Genomic DNA, 22,086 nt, shown 5'->3' on the forward strand with positions numbered 1-22,086 from the left:
TAACCTTTTCCAAATTGGGGGGGTATATAGAGTCCATTTAATTATTCATTCAACAAATATTTATTTAATGTCCAGTATGTATAAAGAGCTGCTTGTTATCCTCAGTTCTACCAAGATGACCTAGGTGTTCACATCTGCTTGGAGGAAGGATGTGATCATAAATAACCTGTGAACTTGGGCAGCAAGTTACCTAACCTCTAAACTTCATCTGTGAAATGGGGTCAGAGTAGAACCAATTTCATAGGTTGTTTTGAGGGCCAAAGAGTCAGTACACTGCAAGAGTACAGTAAATGGAACTCAGAGATCATAGCAGCATGTAGTTTTATTTGGCTGGAGTTTATGAATTTGGGGTCCTTCATTCAGTGAACACGTATTTCTTATTGGCCAGGCACTGCAAGGATGCCTTGGGAATGTAAAGGTGAGTGGGACGTGGCCCAGTTCTCAGGAAATTCAAAATTTAGTGGAGAAGATTGCCATTCTAGTACTTACAGTGATAAAAGTAAACACAGAGGAATAGAACTTACCTTGGAATAGGAAGATCAGAGAAGGTTTCTCAAGGGTGACACTTGAGTGGGTCCTAAAGGATAAGAACTAGCTGAGCATTCAGAGCCCAGAACGAGCCTATAAACTGGATGTGTGTGAGTACAGAGCTCAGATCGGGGCTGGACATCCAAGGCAAGTGGGCGACCAGATCCTGAAGGCCCTGTGGTGCACCTAGTGAGGACCTTGGACGTCTCCCTGTAAATGATTCGTCTCAAACCCTTGGGACTGTGGACCAAGTATATTGGGGTTGGAATTTCTTTGCATTTTCAATTCAGTGATTAGACTTTTAAAATCACAAGTATATTCTGGTGCCAGTTGCTGCCAGGAGGCTTCAGTGCTAGTGTTTGTGCTTAGGTGTTAGGTTTGAGATAGATAAAGTCCAGGTGAATCCTTAGGGTGCTGTGTGATCAAACATTATGTAGCTGTTTGAATAGAGTCGTATTTCTCAGACTAGGACTGGATATGTTTTTAGGGGTTGAGGAACTTTTTTTTCTCTTTTAAAAAGGATACGTGTATTATTCACATTTGAGAAGTGCTGCTCTAGGTGGTGGAAAATATGGCTGGAAAGGCGGATTGCATCACATACGGCATTTGACTGCTGAGGAATTTAGTCTATTACATAGGCAGTGGTGAGCGACTGAAAATTGTTGAGTAAGAATGAGTGATTAAGATTCTGTGGTGATACTGGTGTTTGGTGATTGCCTAATGTCAGGGAAGCAGCCTCTCTTTTTTCATTTCTTTTCCTGATCTGTAGCCATTTTACTGTTTAAAGGGCGCTCTCCTAGAGGCCAGAAGAAAGAAGGGTTAATTTATGTAAATTTATATTAGCTCTTTTTTTTTTGTCGAGTCTTTTCATTTGTTTTTTTTTGAGGGGGAGCACTGTTGTGTGTATTTAAAGTTTTGTGAGGATTTGAAGCTTGTTAAATTAAGATTTGGAGTTAATAGCTGGATTTTTATATACCTATGGTTTTTCTATCTCTCATTACCAGCTTTTAATTCAGTACCATTTAGTAGTAATAGGCATTAGGAGAATACAAAAAATATACTAAACACTGGAAGAAATTTTTAAAATGGGTCACACATAATTCCTGCCATCAAGGGGCTTAGAGCACTTATAATCACAGTGTGACAGAGTGACCAAGTGTTCAGTAGAGGTGACGGGGGTGTGGATACCAGGCCCTTGGCCTGAAATAGAAGCTCACAGTAGGGCCACAGGGTGCTGGGGGCAAGGCTACTTACTACAATGTGATAGATAGTAAAACAGGGTTGTAATTCTTTTGGGATAGTTAGAGAACGCATCTCAGAGAAGTTATATCAGCTGTTACTAGGTCTTTATTTATAAGAGAGATGTCAGTAGAGAATGGAATAAAATTTACTTTAAATTGAGGGGCAGAGAAAATAAAGATTCCCCAAAGTGTGTGTAAAAATTCCTGTAAAGCAGGTGTGAAGCTAGAATGGGAGTTTGGAGCTGGGTTTTGGAGGGCCTTAAGAATTTGGGTCCCTTCCTTCAGACTCTGGAGAAGCACTGCAGGTTGCTTATGACTTAGTTGTCCCGGTCACTGAGGTGACATTATGTGGCTGAACGCCTGTGGCCTCTCCCTCGTATGAGCATTATGCTTTGTTACTCTATTGTAGTGTAAACATCAGAGCCCTTAAAAAGAAAACTTTATCCCTTAAAAAAACTTAATTAAAAAGAAAACTTTATCCAAACTGTCATAAGAGTGGTTCATATAATGTTCTTAGTGAATCTAAAGGTTCACATTTTGAAATTTTTTATTCCACTCATTGAGAAAACCATGTTGTGGAAGTCAAAGGAAATGATTTTCACCATTTTAGAAGCAATGTTATAATAATGTGTAAAATTCCACCTAAATCTCTCAGTGGGGAAAAAAATTAAAACTATATTATTTGGCTGTCAGGTTCTTGTACAGGAATAATAATATAGAATGAGTATTACTGTTGTGGTAACTTTTTGAAAAGGAACCGCCTTTTTATTTATGAAAATTATCCTAGTGTATTTAAGTTAGTCAGTTTCATCATTTAGCTTCTGACTCACCTGCTTATAATTTTTGTAACTTCTTCCTGATGAATTCCAAGTGCATTGTTAATGCTTTCTTCCTGTGAATTAGGTGGGTGAAAAATTATTTCTAGACTATCTCCCCACAAATGAAACTCACTTGTCAAAGCTCATACATCTGACTACTCCCTTTAGACTAGAGACTCCATACGTTTTCTGGAATTGTGCCTTGGTTTGTGGTACTGATGGTAAAGCCCCCAAAGAACAGGCGACTTGGGGGTTTATAAAATTTGTTCTCAGTTGCTTTCACTCTACGACTGGGAAATGAACTGCTGATGGTGACCTGTGTTTTGAGCAGACTAGTTCCCTGTGTCTTTCTTCTCCTTTTCTTTCCATTTGAGGAGTAACAGTGGACACAGCAGCTGGCTGGTGAACAGTATTGTGCGGCTGCCATAATGCTTCCTGGAAAAATCATCATAAATTAGTTCAAGATCTGATTTCTTGTTGGTTCTGTGCTTATAAACATTTGGAATGAAAAAAATCTATACAAGTTACTCCTTTGATAATGTAAATCTTTATTCTGTTGTTTTTTTCTCATTTTCAAACTGAGGTTTGAAAACAAGATTAAATCTTTTGAAAAATTCTAAGTGCATGAAAACAAAATTAAATTTTTTGAGAAGTTCTAAGTGCGTGAATTCTTGGCCAAGAATGAGGAACTGTCTTAGAAAAATGGGCTGGACATTGAAAGAGGAATCTTGCCGAGCATCTTTCCACCTGTTGAGCAGGGTTTTTTGTGGTTAGTTTTTTTTTCTCTCTAGTGATTTTAGGTGGGAACATTAGTTGCTCATCTTTTGAGATTTGTTCCAATTATTTGAATAAAATCAAACTTTTTCTCCAAATAAGTGGCAAGGAAGTATGAAAACAGAGAAAAGGTCATTACTTGAGTTCTTAAAGATCTTTATTTATGTCATTCTAGAGAAGGAAGGTTGTGTATCTTTCAGCCTACTCTCAGACTTCAGAAATAAGGCGTTTTAAGTGTGTATGTGTGTGTGGCTGTGTGTGTGGATGCACACACACGTGTATTGTATAGAAGAGGAGTTGGATGTGTAATAATCCATCTTCCTTTTCACCTCTTTCCCACCTTCTGTAGGTGATATTGAAGTTTTTCTGTAATCTCATTATAGAAAATATTTCTCTGCACAATGAGTATGGTCTGAACATTTGTTTTATCCAGAGTTGGGTGACTTGGCCTGTTGTCCAAGGCCAAGTCAAGGCCAAGTCACCCAAGGTAGAACCCAGTCCAGGTGTTAACACGGTGAGGAGCAGAAGACATCCGCCGTGTTGCTGCCCCAGGGCCCAGAGCACAGCTCTGCCTCGTGTCCTACACTTGCTCTCTCCCTCTTTTGGGTGCTGCTGATTAAAGATTGTCACCTTCCTAAATAAAGATCCACAGACACTGACTGAGCTTCTCCAGCAGAACTTAGTGTAGTCCGTCCACGAGCGTGGGCTGCATTGATCAAGAGTGTGGGTGTGTGGGTGAAGGTCACACTAATGGGAAGTCCATAGCGGGTATCTTCTCAGGAGGTCACCTGTGGGGAGAGTGGAAATACTGAACTACAAAAAGCGGGGGTAGTGCTTCCTCGCTGTTTTTACCACATTGTGATGTCGTAAGGATCAGTTACTATCCCGGCAGCTTAGAGAATGGTGTAGCTCGGGGGGTCAGCAAGCTGCAGCTCTCAGGCCCTGGCCAGCCAGGGGCCTGTTTATGTGAATAATGATTTTTCAAGATACCACCACCCACATCTGTTCACGTATCTTCTGTGGCGGCTTTCGCACCGTTACTGCGGAGTTGGGTGGTTGCATGGCCCACAAAGGCGAAAACTCCATCAGGCCCCTTTGCAGAAAAAGGTGACCCACTGCTGATGTAGATAGATACGAGAAAGCTGTTTTAGGTGTCCGCATTGAACTTCTTCTTGGTCATGTTTGTTCACTGCTCCCTCGGCATCTTCCTCCTCTTGCTAAAAACCTGTGTGCTGAGCGTGTGCTGTGTACCAGGCCCCAGGAACAGGAATGGCTGCTTGAACGTTGTATCTGTCCTCTGCGGGCACGACGCCACCGGCCAGTCTCACACCCGAACACACAGTTCATCCATACACGTCAACCCCCATGAAAATCAAACGTCCTGTGAGGGCTAAACATAAGAAGTGAAGTCTGACAGGCTTTTAATAGGTTTTTTCCTGGTCTCTGTCTTCTAAAGTAGGAGTTCTTGAGAATTTACACGACCTTGTTGAATAGCAAAGTTGAGCAGATGCTTTCATCTTTATCTTTCCTTTGATTAAATGAATATTATTCTTATTTGATAGGGCTGTACCTCTGTAAAAAAATTTTTTTTAATTAAAAAGAACCTGATGGGATACATATAAATACATGTAAGCACATTGGAACTCTTTCAAGAAAGGAAACCATATATTGGGACTCGTTTTAATAACCTCAGAGTTTTGGAGCCAAAGGAGATCTTTGATCGCTCAAAGTGTGTAAGTACATAGAAGATTAATTACTTGACGGCAGTGGTTTCTATCCTGGCCGATCACGAGAATTACCCAGGGAGGACCTAAGACAGTTCTCGAGCCCGAAACCCACCCCAGGCGTGGGAGCAGGAACTGTAGACGTGGCCTCACCGTCACCGTCTCCGGTACAGGCTGACAGCCCGGGGATTCCAGGTGAGTCAGGGTGTGAAGCACTCGAGCTCCCAGGCAGGATTATGCTCCGGCCACATTTCGAGAACCACTGCTTTGTAAGATTCTTAATTTTATACAGGTAGCTAGTAGATAACTTTAAGTGGCAACTTCACATGGTGCTCTTAAAAGAACATGATTTGTAAAAAGTTGATTGATCAACGTATTACACAAAATTATTGTCACTAGAAATACAGAGTAGGGATATAGGATTCATCATCTTTCAGTGTAAGTATGCTGGGACTGCAGTTAAAAGTCATCTAGAGGTCGTCGTCTAATCCAACCCTGTGTTTGACAGTGGGGGACCCTTGCCCACATCACAGCACAGTTAGTGACAGAGCTGGGACCAAAACTTAGGCGTTTTCCTTCTCAGACCAAAGCCTTTCCTGCTGACCACATTACCTCTTGCTAGAACATATATCAGGCATCTTGCACCCTTGCCAGCCTTTGGTGTCCCCCTCAGGGCCAGCTGTCCCTGTGACCGTCCGGCTTGTTCTTGTGCCGCCCCCATTTTTCTCCTGCAGGGCTTCAGCCCACCGTTGCTGTACCTCGTGTCCCTGGCCTAGATACCGCACAGCCCGTTCACTGTTCACTGGTATGTTTGTGTGTTTATCTAGAGAAGGTGGCACTTTTTTAATGCTGAGTTAGGGACGCCGTACCCGTTCTCTGACACATTTAGAACACCGCCAGGTTTAGAAAGAGTTGATATGAAAATAGGAGAAGCATGTCCATAAGAAAGCAATTGTAAGTGATCATGAATAACAGTGAGAGTAATGCCTTTCTGAAGGCTCCGTGTTTATACTGATCCTGGGATCTGGCTCCTGCTTATTTTTCTGCTTTGAATAGAAACTTGACACTGGGAAGCAAGGGCAGGTTAGGTTTTAGGTTGGATTACCATGAAATCCTCTTGTAAAGGGAATACCACTTTGGGTCAGAGACTTCCTGGAATTGTTGAGGGTAAAGTGTAACTTTCCCAGGCACCTGTTTTTGAGTTAGGAATCGAGCCAGGTGGCCTGGAATGATGGAGAAAATTTCAGATTTTCCATTTAGTTGTAAAATGAAAAATGTGGTGGTTTGGTTACTTTATGTGCTCAGTTGTTTGCGTGAACTATTGTCTTTCTGTCTGCCTTTCTGTTTGTTCTTCTTTCATCTATTCCATAGACTATCTTTTTAAGTTTGATTTATGGATTATATATGAAACGGTTTTTAAAAAACGTATAGGAAAAGATATAAAGTCAAAGCACGAAGTTTCTGTAGTGGATTTGAAATTCATGTGTGCCACTTTTGCCTACATATCTAGATTTATGTATTTAAAAAATTAGAGCAATTTGCTTATTTGCTGAAAATTACTTAAATGAAAAGAAAAAATCATAGGTAAGATAAGGCAGTCCTAGATCAGGAACCGTGTCAAGTGGAGAAATGGACCCAGCCTGCTGAGTATTTACGATCTAGTCAGGGACATAAAACATACACATATAAAAATGGCAAACCATTCCAGGTAGTAAAGAAAAGCCAAGTGATTTGTCTATAGGATAAAAAGTTGGTTTGGGAAACAGAGGCAGCCAGGAGTGAAGGGGGAAAGTCTTTTATATGAATCCCAGCCCTTTGCTTTCTACCCTGGGGACAGTTTAAAAAGTCTCTCCAGGCCTCACCTGTAAACAGAGGATAACAGGCCCTCCAGGCTGTGCTGACGACACCAGGTCACGTGTGTAAGGTGCATGCCCAGCACGACAGCTCAGTGCTGTCGGCTCCGTGTCACAGTGCGGGCTGAATGCAGACAGTCTGGGAGCAGGGCCTTGAGTCGGACCTTTAGATGGAGAGCAGCAGAGAGGAGCTGTGGAGGGGACTGGACCGGGACAGGAGGGGACAGGAACAGGAAGAGGGACAAGGACAGAGGGGAAGCAGGGCCACGCTGCCAGCGCGTCCTCGGCTTGAGAGGGCGGACGGGGCTGAGCGGGGGTGGCGGGGGGGCGAGTGAGGGATTTGGACAAGTTCTCAGTCTTTTTAGGATGTTTTGGTCTCTTCCTACTTAAAAACAGTATATAGACTAGAACAAGAATAGAAACCCTGGTTCAGCATTTTGCATACCTTCTGGAGAGCGTTCTTTGTCCTGTGGCTAGAATGTTTTTCTCCTTACCCTCTGTTCCCACTCTGTGCTCTCTTATCTTACCTTCTTACAGGTTTTCCCCCCTGTGCTGACTGCAACGTCTCCCTCTCTCTCTGCGTCTTGCTTCAGCCAGCGGCGCCCCGCACGACTGTGGCGGATCTGTTCTTGGTTGTTAGGGCTTCAGGGTTGTCACCTCGTGCAGGTCTGGCAGGAATCCAGAGTAAGGGTCTAGGGTCTTTGAAATGTGCCAACCGGTTTTAAAAACTGTAATTCCAATAATACCCACTATGTGGTGCTCATGCATCAGAAATAAATTCTAAAACTAAAGCATTGACGGGGAGCTTAAAAACCTATGACCAAGCGTGGAGAGCTTAAAATCCAGGATCACAAACACGGGGCGGGGCGGGGGCGTGGGGAATGGAGCGTGTTCGTGATCTGTACAAGGTTCACCTGGGTCTCTCTAAGGAACAGTTACCTAAATTCCAGAATATTTGGACATAGATGTTACAGGTCATCCTAGGAGGTGGTGTAGACATAAAGACAGGCGGATCCCCAAAGAGTTTGTTGCAAGCTCTAACACAGCTGCAAAGAGAATGTGTACCATTTGGAACATTCAAAAATGACATCAAGAAAGACAGCCAGCCTCAGCCCCACCGTGTGATACTAAATAAGTGTTCTGGGGGAGAACTGGCAGGGGGTCAAAGCTGCTGTCTGTCTTTTCCCTTTAAGGTCTGCATTCTTATGACCAAAGGTGGTTTTAAAATAAACCCTTTGTTACCTCTTTAAAAAATCTTTTAAACAAGAAGCTGAGCTCTCATTTAGAACATATCTGGATAGGTTCGGTGACATTACTGTTTTTACAAGCTGTGCAGAGGTTGACCATCAGTGCCTGGTGCTTACAGAACCTTTTCTTTGCTTTGCAGGTTTTCATCTCCGTGAACTGCTTAAGCACAGATTTCTCTTCTCAGAAAGGTGTGAAGGGGTTGCCTCTGAACATTCAGATTGACACCTATAGCTATAACAACCGCAGCAACAAGCCTGTGCATCGGGCGTACTGCCAGATAAAAGTCTTCTGTGACAAGGTAAGGCTGCCGACTCGGCAGGGACACTTAGAATACAGCGTGCAAGGGGCACCCTTCCTCACAGGAAAAGACCAGGAGCTGCTTAAGTTCAATAAGAATGTATTGCTGATAATATAAAATAGCTTATTTTAAATAAGCAATTCATGTTTTAGCCACGCAAAATCACATTATATAGGGGAGAAAAATAATCTCCTTTTGACTGAAAAACTGGAGGGGTCGATGAGCACATTTATTTTCTTAGGCGTGTCCGATAGGGTGGCACACAGGGACTCATGCCAGCTGCACCCAATCCTTGGTGGCCCCTCAGCTTACGGGGACCTGCAGGCCACGGCTGCGGTGTTGGAGCTCTTCCTGAGCTCTGGGTCTGAGGACTCTGCGCCTGTGTTATCACTGGCTCACCTCCCTCCAGGCTGTTTGGCAAGTTGTCAGCCAGCTCACTAAGGTAGGAGAAAGTGAGCTGCAGATTCTTCTTGACAGCAGCAGGTAGGCAGGAAGAGAGAGCACAGGCCCAAATGATGTCAGTGTCATTTCTGTTCTCTGGTATGACGCCCTTTTTTCTGGAGAAGAGATGTGCACTTTTGCCAGGTGCAGAGCGAGGGGCTCAGCTGGATTAAATCCAGAGAGAAGCTATAGGCCCACGCTGGTTTGGGGTTTGGAGACAGTGGTATCCTCAAGAATCGGGCGGAGCCGTCTGCTGAACTAAGATTGAAGAAGACTCTGACTTTCCCCACTCGGAAATATCGGACTGTATTGTTTTTGCCCGTCTCCTTTTTTCATCCTATTAAAACCTCTCTGTTACTAAGATTTTTAGAAGGTACTAGGAAACTGGCAGTGTATTTGCCATCAGGGGTCTGGTATCCTGGCCTGTGTTCTGGGTGCACAGAGCAAGCATGCAGCCCTATGTGGATGAGCCTGAGGCCCTCCAAGCCCAGAGGACTCCCTCAAACACCCAGGCTCAACGATGTTTACCGAGTACCGGCCATGTGCCTGATAATGTGCTAGGTGTATTAGTCCTCTGCTGCTGTTAACAAATTACCACGAACTTAGTGGCTCAAAACTACACACATCCATCATCTTACAGTTCTGTAGGTCAGAAGTCTGACCCAAGCCTTACTGGGCTAAAATCAAGGTGTTGGAAGACTGATTCCTTTCTGGAGTCTCTAGGGGAGAACCTGTTTCCTTGCTTCTCTGCTTTCCAGAGGCCGCCCGCGTTCCTTGGCTCATGGCCCCTTCCATCTTCAGAGCCATCCTCACACGTGCTCCTCTGGCTCGCCTGCTGTTGAGGACCCTTGTGATTAGATTGGGCTCACGCAGGTGCCCCAGGAGACTCTTGCTGCCTTAAAGTCAGCTGGGGAGCAGCCTCCTTCTCCTTTGCTGTGTAAGCTGACAGAGTCACAGGTTCGAGGGTTCAGACGTGGACAGCTTTGAGGGGCGTTAGTCTACCCACCGCAGTGCTTTAACATGTGCTGCATTTTACAAATGACAAATTACATCTGCTGTAGAGCAGGGATTTCTGACCCTAAGTCACATCTCTTTCCTTCATACCACATTCTTCTTTTTAGCCAAAAGACAAACTATTGCGATGTCCATGTTCTTTTTTTAAAAATCTAGGGAGAAATTAAAGTTTTATCCGTTTAAAATGTTTTCTGACATCTGCTGTTTCTTTTATTTATTTATTTATGGCTGCATTGGGTCTTTGTTGCTGCGCCCGGGCTTTCTCTAGTTGCAGCAAGCGGGGGCTACTCTACTTTGCAGTGCGCGGGCTTCTCATTGCGGTGGCTTCTCTTGTTGTGGAGCACAGGCTCTAGGCACATGGGCTTCAGTAGTTGCAGCACGCGGGCTCAGTAGTTGTGGCTTGCGGGCTCTGGAGCACAGGCTCAGTAGTTGTGGCGCATGGGCTTAGCTGCTCCGCGGCATGTGGGATCTTCCCGGGCCAGGGCTTGAAGCTGTGTCCCCTGCACCGGCAGGCGGACTCTCAACCACTGCGCCACCAGGGAAGCCGTCCACTGGCTTTTGAACACGTGGACTGAGGCCCCGGTGACCGTGTTCATGTCTGGTTTCCGTGTCAGTTCTGGGCTGTTTCAGTGCTTTGGTCACATCCTCCTCACTCTTGGTCTCCGGCCTCCCCGCATGCCTGGCATCTCACTGGACACCAGACGTGTGAGTTTCACCTTGTTGGGTGCTGGATGTTTCTGTCATCCTGTGCATCTTCTTGAGCCTTGTCCTGAGATCTAGTGAAGTTCCTTGGAAACAGGCTGACCTTCCCAGGTGTCCCGTTTGCCGGCTGCTGGGCGTGTCTGGAGCAGCGCTCAGTGTCAGGCCGTTCTTCCCCACGGCTGAGGCGAGCTCTTCCTGGCTCTTCTACCCAGTGCCCGTGAATTATCCGTTTTTCCAGCCTGATCGCTGGCATCAGGCGCTGCTTCTGACCCTGGCCTAGTCTTTTCAGATGTTTTCTGCTCCCCGACTGTGGGTGGCTTCCTCACACCGTGCGCTCTCGGTGCTCTGCTGAGTGTGTGGGGCCCTCTGAAGACATCCAGGGTTCTTTCTCTCCCAGCTTTCCTCTTTGCCACTTTGCCTGCCGCCTTGATCTCTCTGCTTCGCCTCTGCCTTCTCATTCCGAGGAATCTGGCTCGTGGAGACCCCCGGACATCCCTCCCTGGGCCGCAGCCTGGAAACTCTGGAGGGTGCTCAGCACCTGGGGGTCTCGCCTCACTGGTTTCCCGTTTCTAGGGAATTGCTCTTCTTTGTTGCCTGGTGGCTGGGGCCTTCAGAATCCTTGTTTCATGCACTTTGTCGTTCTGCCAGTTGTTTCTGAGCAGAGGGTAAATCTTGAGTGGAAGCAAAAGCCCCTTCTCATTCTTTGTAGATGTAGCTGATAAATAAGGAGGAAAGTGTCCTGTTTTGTAAAACTTCCTTTTAGGGAATATAACTTACCATCTACATGAAGTTATTGTTAGACTGTTAGAAGGACCTGAGAGATACCGACCAACTCCAGTCGGTAACTCGAGGAGACTGGTGATGTCTGCCTGTTCTCCTCCGTCAGGGAGGTGATGTTTGCGTCAGTATCACGTAGCAATGTTGATAAGCAGGTTGTATGTTTATTGGTACATTAGTGGAGCAACACCTTCTAAAAGGCAGAAGGGGGTTTTGTATTCCGTATTTTAAAATGTGGTTTTGTTGTACAATAGTGCCAAAATCAGTGGGATGATTTTTACTGCCTCTCTTTGCTATTAGGGAATTTATTTACAGAAAAGTAAGTCACCTTAAGTCAAGTAAGTTCATACCTGAATAACTTTGTAAAGAAATCTACGTCATCCAGAAAAAATGCCAGTAGGTCAAGCAAAATGACTAACGAATAGTTTTGTTTTTATTGCACTTGCTTGCTTACTTTCAGGTCGTGCTTGTTACTAACAGGCTTGTGGGTTCAGCTGTGTGGCAGTGCCGTTCTCTGGGTGGTTGGAGCACACTGTGTACCTATGTCCTCTTTGTAGGCCTGGGAGCATGCTTTTTCTCTCTTAGGTGACTGCAGATTTCTAGTTAAATGTTTGCTTTTGTGAGTCACAGGTGGTCCTATCTGTCACTTAGTAGATGCCAAGTCCTTGGACAAAATCAGTTTTCGGTGACCACATTGCCCATACAGGAAAGTACACTCAAAGCAGGGTTAACTTGTGTTTTTTCTTTCATTTTCTTGTTAATAGACAACGAGAAAAGTCACTTGTCTTTGAAGCCAGTGTGTGGTACATTAATGGATTTTCTTAACTTTCCATTTAACCTGGCCACGTCCATTGTTGAGGGGAATTTTGCTCTATTTGTTTTGTTTTGTTTTGTTTTTTTGCGGTATGCGGGCCTCTCACTGTTGTGGCCTCTCCTGTTACGGAGTACAGGCTCCGGATGTGCAGGCTCAGCGGCCATGGCTCACGGGCCCAGCCGCTCCACGGCATGTGGGATCTTCCCGGACCGGGGCACGAACCCGGGTCCTCTGCATCGGCAGGCGAACTCTCAACCACTGCGCCACCAGGGAAGCCCTATTTGTTTGTTTTTTGAATAAGTGTTTTCCTGTGATTTCATATAGTTAAAAATAGTTTTAAGAATGGGCTTTTTAGAGGAAACTACTGTGATAAGCTTCATGAGTATAATAAGCAATGCAGCTTATGTCCAAAGAGGAGATATTTTCCCCCCATAGGTCAGGATAAGAGTTAAATATTTTCAAGAGGATCAGATAAACAGCACCGTGTCTTGTCTTCTCTTGACCTAGGGAGCTGAACGGAAAATCAGGGATGAAGAACGAAAACAAAGCAAAAGAAAAGGCAAGTGTACTGACCCCAGCTCCCAGTTGAATGCCTGTAAGTAGAAGTGTTTTCACCAAGCATTTTAGACCTTTTCCGTTCAGAACAGTGACTTGAAGGCTTCAAGCAGAAGATAGAGTAGTGGATATTCTTTACTGCTGTGAGGTGGTAGCTTTGCTTCCTTTAACCAGGTACAAGGACAGGTGAGGGCTGAACTAAGTCATTTTCTGGGGAACTGCAGGAAGGATTCCTGAGTTTCTCTAGAGTTCAGACGATTTTGCCTGTCAGTTCTGGTTCAGGTTGCTGGCTCCAGTCCTGAAAAATAACACACAGTCCGCCTGAATAGCTCATGATGAAATTGGAACTTGTCTAGGTTTTTAAGAATAACACTCTTTGGAATTCAGGTTGTCTTCATTCCAAATGAGTGTGGTGGTCTTATGTTGAGTATTCTGACATTTGCAGAATCTGTAGGGCTTCTGTTTGGACGTGGCACTGGGAAAGCTTTTTTTCTTTTTCTTTTTTAATGTGACCAGCATTCATGTTCACAAAATCCTGTAGCTTTCAGCTAAAAGGAAAAAAAAAAAAAAAAAGGAAGCTGCTGTGTGCAGGCAGCGCTTCATCCACAGTGTGCGGGCGGCCGCGCCTGTCCTCTTCGTGTCTGGCGCCCAGCAGACGTGGCCTGAGTGCAACAGTCAGGGTTCTCTCGCTGGCATCACGCTGCAGCCTCACGACGTCACTTCAGAGAGCAGCTAACTGGCTAGGAAAGCTCGTCACTAAGCACCGCAGGGTGGGGGCTGATGGAGTCTGTAATTCAATTAATAAGAGTTAGATAGTCATGCTGACTCTCAACCTCCCTGAGGTTCGGTTCTGAAGATGAGGGTCTGAAGTTGAGGTTCGTGTTCTGAATTCAAGCGTACATCGCTGTCAGAACAAATTATCTAATGAGGAGAGCGGGGGTGAAATTACTTCCAAATTATATTTATACAATCATAAGTTTTAGCCTTTCAGGCAGAAACTCAGCATGCTTTGCCTCTGTTCTGGATCTCAGGTTGTGTGTCTGTGTGTGCTTAAAGATGGCTTTTTCTCTCCTGAGATGCGCAGTTGACTTTAGTGCAAATACAAACAACCTATTCCTTCACATAAGCTGTGATTTTTCTCAGTTCAGGCAGCATGACCTGTATTTGATATTATTCTACAGTTTAAGTTTCTTAAACAGTGAGGAAAATGCTCTGTGGCCTGCCTCCAGTCTGCGTATGTAAGCTGTTGACTGTGGTGTCCTCATTTTTTTTTTTTTAAGTTTCTGATGTCAAAGTACCGCTGCTTCCCTCTCACAAACGAATGGATATCACGGTTTTCAAGCCCTTCATTGATCTCGACACGCAGCCTGTCCTCTTCATTCCTGACGTGCACTTCGCCAACCTTCAGCGGGGCGCTCACGTAGGTAACCAGGATCCCAGGGTGGCTGCAAGGAAGTGAAACTCCGCAGAAAGAAAGGCTTTGGCATCGTTCATGGCAAACAGAAGCCAAAACGTCGTGAGGTCTGGCCAGTGTTAGGTGTCAGCTCTTTGGAGTGTTCGGTTTGGGCAACATGATGTCCATGCGGTCAAGTATGTGTAAGCATTGTTGGTGGAACCCCAGTACAAGACCTGGCAAGTTAATTCTGTGTGGATTTATCTATTTGTATCTTATCTCATTTAAAGGATACTGGAATAGTAACAGAATTTGGAGCTTGAGTCAGTGATCCTGTGAATTTAACTTACATGGGTCTGGACAGGAGGGAAAAGCCAGTGGAATGCCTGGGGTGGGATCCTTAATGGAATAAAGAACATCTGAGGGCTCTCCCTGTGGTTTAAGTTAGGGGATCATCATTGGCACATGTTTGGCTGTGTTTGGGCGGCTAATGTGAAATTTAACAAATACGCAGCCAGCTTTGCTTGGAGCAGAAACTCAGTGGAGGTAGGAACTGGGTGGAGTGGAGCGTGCCCGCCAAGCTGAGCTCAGAGAAATACCCCAAAGACAGCTGCCATGCGCTTTGTACACAGATTCCTACAGGCAGATGAGTTTTCAGAATTCTTCAGGAAAGTCACTGCCAGTGTCGTTAGTTTCTAATGAGAAGCTTTGGGGTGAGCAGGGGTCAGCAGTCTTGTGCTGTAAAGGGTCAAATAATAAACATTGTAGGCTTCTGGGGGTCAGACGGTCTCTGTTGTGACCACTCACCTGTGCCACTGTGGGCTCAGAAGCACCGTAAACGCTGCGCCATGAATGGGTGTGGCCGTGTGCCAATAATAGGCAGGCACGGGGCCAGGCTTGTCTCGTGGGCTATAGTTTGCCAACCCCTGAGTTAGAGGAGTTCAGGACATCCCCAAGAATCTGGGCATTGAAAAATAAGGCTAGAAGGTTTTGTATGAGATTGGTCACATTCAAAATTATTTTCATTTTAGGAATAATTCATTTAAGGTCTAAAGTATTTTAGCATATTCTTGAAAAGAAATCTTTTTTTTTTTTGGTCTTAGGTCCTTCCCATTGCCTCAGAAGAATTGGAGGGTGAAGGGTAAGATTTATGTTTTGTTTTAGCAAATTCTTTGTATTTTGAAACAATCTCAAACATATAGAATAATTATAATACAACGAACTCATTTTTTCCTGAGCCATTTGAGAGTAAGTTGCGGACCCAGTGACCCATGCATCATTCCTAAATACTTTGGTGTATGTTTCCACCAATGAGGATGTTCTCCTGCGTAAAGAAGTCAGGATATTGACATTGAGACCTTAGTACCATCCAGTCCATGTTCCCATCCAGGCTTTGCCAGTTGTTCCAGTGATATCCTTTATGGCAAGAAAAGGTCCAGTTCAGACTCCCACAGTGTATTTAGTTGTCCTGTCTCCTTAATCTCCTTCAATCTGGAACGGCCTCAGTCTCTCCTTGACTTTCCTGAGCTAATACCTCTGAAGGTTACAGACCCGTTGTTCTGCAGGACATCCCTCTGTCTGGGTCTGTCCTTCGTTTCTTCTTGGTTGGGGTAGATGACGCGTCTGGGCGGGAACGTCACAGGCAAGGCCCTGCTCTCAGTGTGTCCCGTCGGGGGCACACACTTCCAGGGCACCCTGCGGCTGGTGACGTTCGCTCTGATCGCTTGATTCAGGCGGTGCGCCAGGCTTCTCACTGTGGAGTTGCTCTCGTCCTTTTGTGGTACGTGTTTTGCGGGGAGGTGCTTTATAGCTTTGTAAATATCTCATTCCTTGCCCCACTTGGCGTTTCTTCATCTACATGTTTATGTCAGCACGGACTCGGGTTTCTGCTCACACTGTCCCGGGGCTACGGGGTCCCTCAAGCTTGCCCCTGGATCCCTTTGACACGACCCTCCTGTCCTCACTGCTTGAGCACTTCCTCACTTTCAGGCAGAGTGTGTTCCAGGCACTTGCGTTTTCCCTTCTCCGGCCCTCAAATCAGCCTCTTCTCCAAGAAGCCCTGGTTCTTTGTGGAGACTGGGCTTTAGAAACCCAGAGGCGGCCTCTGGGTGTGCTTGTTGCTGTTGAGGTGTTGCCGCTCCCCGCACCTGGGGGCACCCTCCTTGGCCCACACCAGCAGCCCTCCCGCTCAGCACTCTACCATGTTGAGGGTCCAGTCCCCCTCTTTGGGCCATCCTGGCTCCCCGTGCCCACCCGAATTGGCCACAGGCCTTCTCTCTGCCTCTTTAACTCATTGTGTTCTCAGACATAAATCCTGCAGGTGCTTTCGTCGGAGGCCTGTTACGTGCCGGAAGCTGAGACGGAGTATCTTAAGGGCCAGCCTCTATTCTTGAAGTGATGATTCTGCTCAGAAGCAAACACTTATTTCATTTTCAGTGTTTTTTACTATTTTCTTGCTCACCTACTCTGAACCTCACAACGTTGAACACCGCATAACTTTGAAAGCCAATCACTCTGATCTTTTCACTTCTTTCTCCAAACGTACTGTAAACATTTCCCCTTTGTATTTCCGCTGACACTGCTGTATTTTAACCCTTTGGAGTTTTATGCTACGATTGTCTCCAAAGTCCTCCAACTGGTTCTTCTGCTTGTAGGTCCTGGAGTCCCCTCCAGTCTCTACCACACACTGATTACAGCATTCTTGTCTCACAGAACTTTCAGATTCCCTGATAACTGCAACATAAAATCTAGAATTCCTCAGAGCTGAACGATCAAGATTTTCCAGATTAGATTTATCTTCTTCTGGAACATTCTGTTTCAGCCAGCCTGGCTTTGCATTTTCCCGCTCACACTTCCTCCCTCTTTTGACATGCCCTCTCCTCTGTTACCACCTTCATGTATGTCTCAGATCCCACCTCCTTCATAAGTGTTTTCCTGAAAAGAAACTGCGTTCCCACACCGGCAGCTTGAGCCGTGTAAGAACAGCCAGGGTGTCTGGCAGGTGCCTGAGTGAGTGTAGTCCCAGCTCTGCCATTCAGTAGTGTGAGCCTGGTTCACTTGGCATCTTTCCTTGGGCCTCAGATTTTCATCCACAAAATAAGGAAGCTGGACCAGATAGAGAACGAAGGTCATTTTAAATCTAAGATTCAGCGATACACCCCCAAACTCCTTTTGTTTCTGCAAGTGATTTAAGGTGAAGTCACGAATTGCATACTTCGGATCACCTGCAGGTCTAACTTGAAAAGGGGACCTTATGGCTCGGAAGACGGTTTTGTGATCCCCCCTCCTGCTAAGCTGAGCCGGGTAGAAGAACCAAGGAGAGGTGCGTTGGTTTACATTTCCTAGTGGGAAGTGAGCTCTGAATTTGTCAAAAGCATACACTGCTCAAACAGGTCTCATCAGTGTTGACTTCCTTGGGTGTTCCTCCGTCAGACCAGCTCCTGGCTTGAGCTGGGCCCTCCAGCAGAGCTAAAAGAAGCTGAAAGCTGTGTTCCTTAAGACAGATTTCATATCGGTTCGTGTTTGCTGTCCTTGATATGGACATCTCCTTTTATTTTAGCCAATACCCACGGTCTTTTCTCTTATTTTGCTCCTGTCAATGAAGTGCACTTTTCTTTTTCCCTCCTTATTCCCAATTGGGGGTCAGTGCTGCTCTATGTGCGAAAGGAGTCGGAAGAAGTCTTCGATGCCCTGATGCTCAAGACTCCGTCTTTGAAAGGCCTGATGGAAGCTGTAAGTAAGAGGAACTTTGTGGTCCTCTTTAAAAAGTAAAAAGAAACTTACATAGAATTTGATTGGAACAAACCTTACCAGAATGTCCGGATTTGTGTGTGGTACTGAAGCCTTTCCTGAGTCCCAGCGCCCTGTCTGTGGCTGCAGCACGTGCCACGTTTTACCCCACGTCCCAAGGTCCTCAGCGGCTGCAGGGCTGTCCCCACCTCAGACTGCTGCACCCAGCGCACTGGTTCGTAGACAGCAATCACTCAGCAATGTCTAATCCTCTGAATTGAGTGAATTTGTGATGACCTATGGAATGGTTTAATTTTCATAGACTTGGTTAAAGGGAGATTGCCACTTAAACGACTTAGAAGCCGGCAAAAGTTAATTCTAGTGAATAAAATCTTAAAAACTTCACGTGTAAAACAGTGGCTCCTTGGTCTGCCTTTGAAACTCCTGATCTGGGGCGTGACCGAACTTGTGTCAAGATCTTACTCAGAGCCTATTCATGAAAATGTAGACGTGTGACCAGAGACAACCACAGCCCTTCCTGCAGGATCCCAGCAAAGGGCCCACAGCAAACTGACCCCAGCCTGCCCTTAAGACATCAGAGAGAGATGTGAGAAGGGTGCCACGCTGATTTTGGCTTTGCCCCAGGGTGAAATTCAAGGAATCAGCACTGTGTCTTGATATTTATCAACCTCGGGCCCTGTAAATCATTAGGATCTTTGAGCTCGAAGCACGCCCATGACTGGGCTGGACATAGGTTTCTCCCGCCCCCCCCCCCACTACTGCAGTGTGTTGGATTCATTTAAGAAACATTTGTTAAGGGCCTGCTTTGTGCCAGGCACCGTTCTGGGGCCCTGGAGTTAGAAGGGTACGTGACAGTGCCAAATGGAGCTTAGATTCTAGTTAGGAAGATAGAGACAGTAACGTAAATGAAGACATTACTGTGTAATTTGCCAGGTACTGGTAAATGCGATGGAGAAAACTAAAGCAGGGCAGCGGGACAGAGGCTGGGGGCGCTATCGCTCAGCCCCTCAGGGAGCTCGGCGTTCACAGCGCCTCTTAGCCCGTTCCTGCCACCCGTAGCCCTCTGCTTCCTGCGATTTCTCCTGGGTCCCTCTGGCTTACCTTGTCTTCTGACGGCCCTTCTTAAGAATCACGCAAACTCTTGATTATGGGGAGAGGAGAATGTGAAAAAAAGACTCACTATGCCAAATATAACTTGTTCACAACTCATGAGGAATTCATTACAGTCTTGCATCTCCTGGGCGGGGATTACATAAATATACAAAGAATTACTATCCAGTGATACAGAAAAGAAATGAACTTGTTTGTATGATGGGAGCTTGGGTTTGGTTTGAAATGTGTATTTTTGTTAGATTGAAAGTTGATCTGAAGGTTGGGCCTCTTCTGAGGCCCCGTTTTCAGGGCCCCCTGGAGCTGTGCTCTTCAGATTGAGGCCGGGTGGGCAGTGGCCCCAGTGTGGGAGTGGTCTGCACAGCAGTGCAGATAAGGCGTTTGATCTGGACTGAATCAGCTGTTTGTCCTGTAGTAATCCATCCCCTTCCTGTACAGATAGCGCCTGTGCCCTGAGAGGAAAACCTCCAAAGTTTGTACCGTACTGATTTCATCACACTCTGTGGACCACCCATTGGTCATGAAGGGAGGAGGGGCCACACGTTGGCCGGAGCCTCGCTGCCCTCTGGAGAGGCTCTGGGAAGCCCTGGCAGAGGTGCAGGCCTTGCTGTGATCGGGCCCTTGGTGTTCCTTCTGGGCTGTGGGATGTGAAATCATTTCTTTCCTTCTCATAATTCTGTCCCCGAAATTAACTCCTGCTTTGTGCTGGACACGTTTTAATCCCACAGCAGTCCTGGGGTGGGCGAGGTGAGATAAGAGGAGGCTGAGGGTTAGAAAGGTCACCTGCCAGTGGAGGGTGAGTCAGAACTGATCCCCCTTCCGTGTGTCTGACTCCAAAGCGAGGCCTTTATGTGCTGATTAAAGTACCTGTGACAAGGTGGATGTGTGTCATTGTATGCTTGTCAAAACCCGTGGACGTACAGCTCAGAGAGGGAACCCGAGTGGATGGTGGACTTCAGTTCCTAATGGCGACTGAGTCGCCACAGTGTCGGCTCAATCACACACAGCAAGTGCAGCACACGGGTATGGGGGGCAGCGAGCAGCTCTGTGCTTCCCGCTCAGTTTCTCTAGAAACGTAAAACTGCTCTGTGAGGTATTAATTAAAAAAAAAACTATGGCCATATGATAGACTTCTGACATCTGTAATCTCGCGAGAAATAACAAACACCCGATTCCAGCTTTCTCCAAAGGCAGGTAACACCCCTCCCCAGGATACAGACGGGCTCTCATCTGTGTCTTTGCATGTGCATTTGTGAGAAATGGAAAGTGGAGTGTCTGAACCACTATATTAATATATATATTGTTTGTTTTTTCAAGCCATGAAAACAGCATTTTGTGATTATTTTTCTTTTACTCTTTCAGATCTCAGACAAATATGATGTTCCCCAAGACAAGATTGGGAAAATATTCAAGAAGTGTAAAAAAGGGTGAGCAGTGACGGGCATTCTTAGTACCTCTAAATAGTGTTAATATTATATAACGTTCATGTTATTCACGTGCATTTGTGCCCAGTCAAGAACCAGTTATAGAAGCATCAATGCAAGAATGTATTTTTTCTTACTAAATTATCCCATAAAGTTGATTTACTTTTCTAGGACATTTTTATGGTTGTTTTTCAAGTAGAGACTTTGTTCTTCCCATGCTTGGCTGCAGCGCAGTGGCTCCAAATTCCAGAGCACGTGATGAAATTTACTAAGGATGACAATCGCTACCCCGTTTATTGAGCCCTGTCGTGAGTCAGGCACTGGGCTGGGCACTTGGTGTGTTATTTAATTCTCATGTTACCCTAAGACAGGCGCTACTACTCATAGTTTTTAGACGAGGCAGCCGAGGCCCAGAGAGCCTGAGAGGCTTGTCCAAGAGCAGGTGGTGAGTTAGCGCTGAGGCCATGACTCAAGCTCTGTTTTGACGACTGCAACACCTTTGCCCTTCCCACTCCATCCTCCTGCCCTGGATCATGTTTTCAATGGCAGAATGTTGCTTCTTTGTCCAGAAGTTAGTATTTTTAGTACTGTTTTACTTAAGCGTCTGTGCTGTGTGGTATGGGTAAGCAGGGTATAGGATAAGAATTTTTTGGCTGAATTCTAAAGCAAATGGAATTTTCTAGATGGGCCTAGTGGGAACGGTGGGACTTGATAGTAGTAGTTCAGCTAAACCTTAAGGGTAATTAAATTAAAGGGAAGATAATTTGTCAGGGAGCCCTGGCTTCAGGTCATGTAGGTTCATCTTACTGATGTGCTTTCGAAAGCTGGACCAATGAAGTGCTCCTCTGTAGGCTTATTTTGTTCATTATAATAAATGCTGTTTATTGAATGATTACTGCATGCTGAAATAATAACAATAGCTAAGCTAGTGTGTTTTCTTTATCACATGCCCTGCGTGGCAAGCGTTTTACTTGAGTCCCTCGTTTAATCCCGACAGTAATCTTACAAGGTGGGCACTACTGTTAATAGCCGTTTCGCAGATGAGGAGGGGGAGGCATAGGGAGGTTTCGGCAGTCGCCTCCCGCATCCTAGCTAGGAAGGGGCAGAGCTGACGGTGAGGGCTGGGCCTGCCAGCAGAGCGGGCAGCACTGAGTGGGTCTGTCTCGGCTCCCCTCTTGCAGGATCCTGGTGAACATGGACGACAACATCGTGAAGCATTACTCCAACGAAGACACCTTCCAGCTGCAGATCGAAGAGGCCGGGGGGCTGTACAAACTCACCCTCACCGAGATCTGAGGGCGCCCCGGCCCACTACTCCCAGCGAGCTCAGGGAAGCTGTCACGTGGGCCTTTGGGTTGGCAAGCCGCAGGTTCCCCGGTCGGCCACCTTCCGAACGTGGGTGGATGTCAGTGGAAGGGGGGTTCCTTTCCAGTTGGAGATGGAGCTGCGTTTGGCTTGGAGATAGCATTGACTGTATTGCATTGGCGTTTTTCAGATGACAGAGAAAGCATGTACCACGATGTTTGAATTTTCTGATATAAATACTTAGCATTAAAAGTGAAAACTTTGTTCCAAGATTTACTAGATCACCTGGGAACCTTAAGGTATCTGCTACGTTATTT

General features: G+C 45.8%; 1 protein-coding gene across 1 annotated transcript in view; it reads left to right on the forward strand.

Annotated features, from left to right (window-relative positions):
• Positions 1–21,760, forward strand: part of GRHL1 (grainyhead like transcription factor 1) — a gene marked incomplete at both ends in the record, with an annotated part of 44,482 nt that extends 22,722 nt beyond the window's left edge. Inside the window, 8 exons of the mRNA XM_082671950.1 lie at positions 8,326–8,484; positions 12,740–12,797; positions 14,068–14,207; positions 15,284–15,321; positions 17,411–17,502; positions 17,827–17,912; positions 20,403–20,467; positions 21,646–21,760. Of these exons, the coding sequence (XP_082528076.1) occupies positions 8,326–8,484; positions 12,740–12,797; positions 14,068–14,207; positions 15,284–15,321; positions 17,411–17,502; positions 17,827–17,912; positions 20,403–20,467; positions 21,646–21,760 (753 nt within the window). The remainder of the gene's footprint in view (positions 1–8,325; positions 8,485–12,739; positions 12,798–14,067; positions 14,208–15,283; positions 15,322–17,410; positions 17,503–17,826; positions 17,913–20,402; positions 20,468–21,645) is intronic.
• Between the last annotated feature and the right edge of the window lie 326 nt (positions 21,761–22,086).

This window comes from Grampus griseus, assembly GCF_964374135.1.
Source record: "Grampus griseus genome assembly, chromosome: 15".
Lineage (NCBI taxonomy): Eukaryota > Metazoa > Chordata > Mammalia > Artiodactyla > Delphinidae > Grampus > Grampus griseus.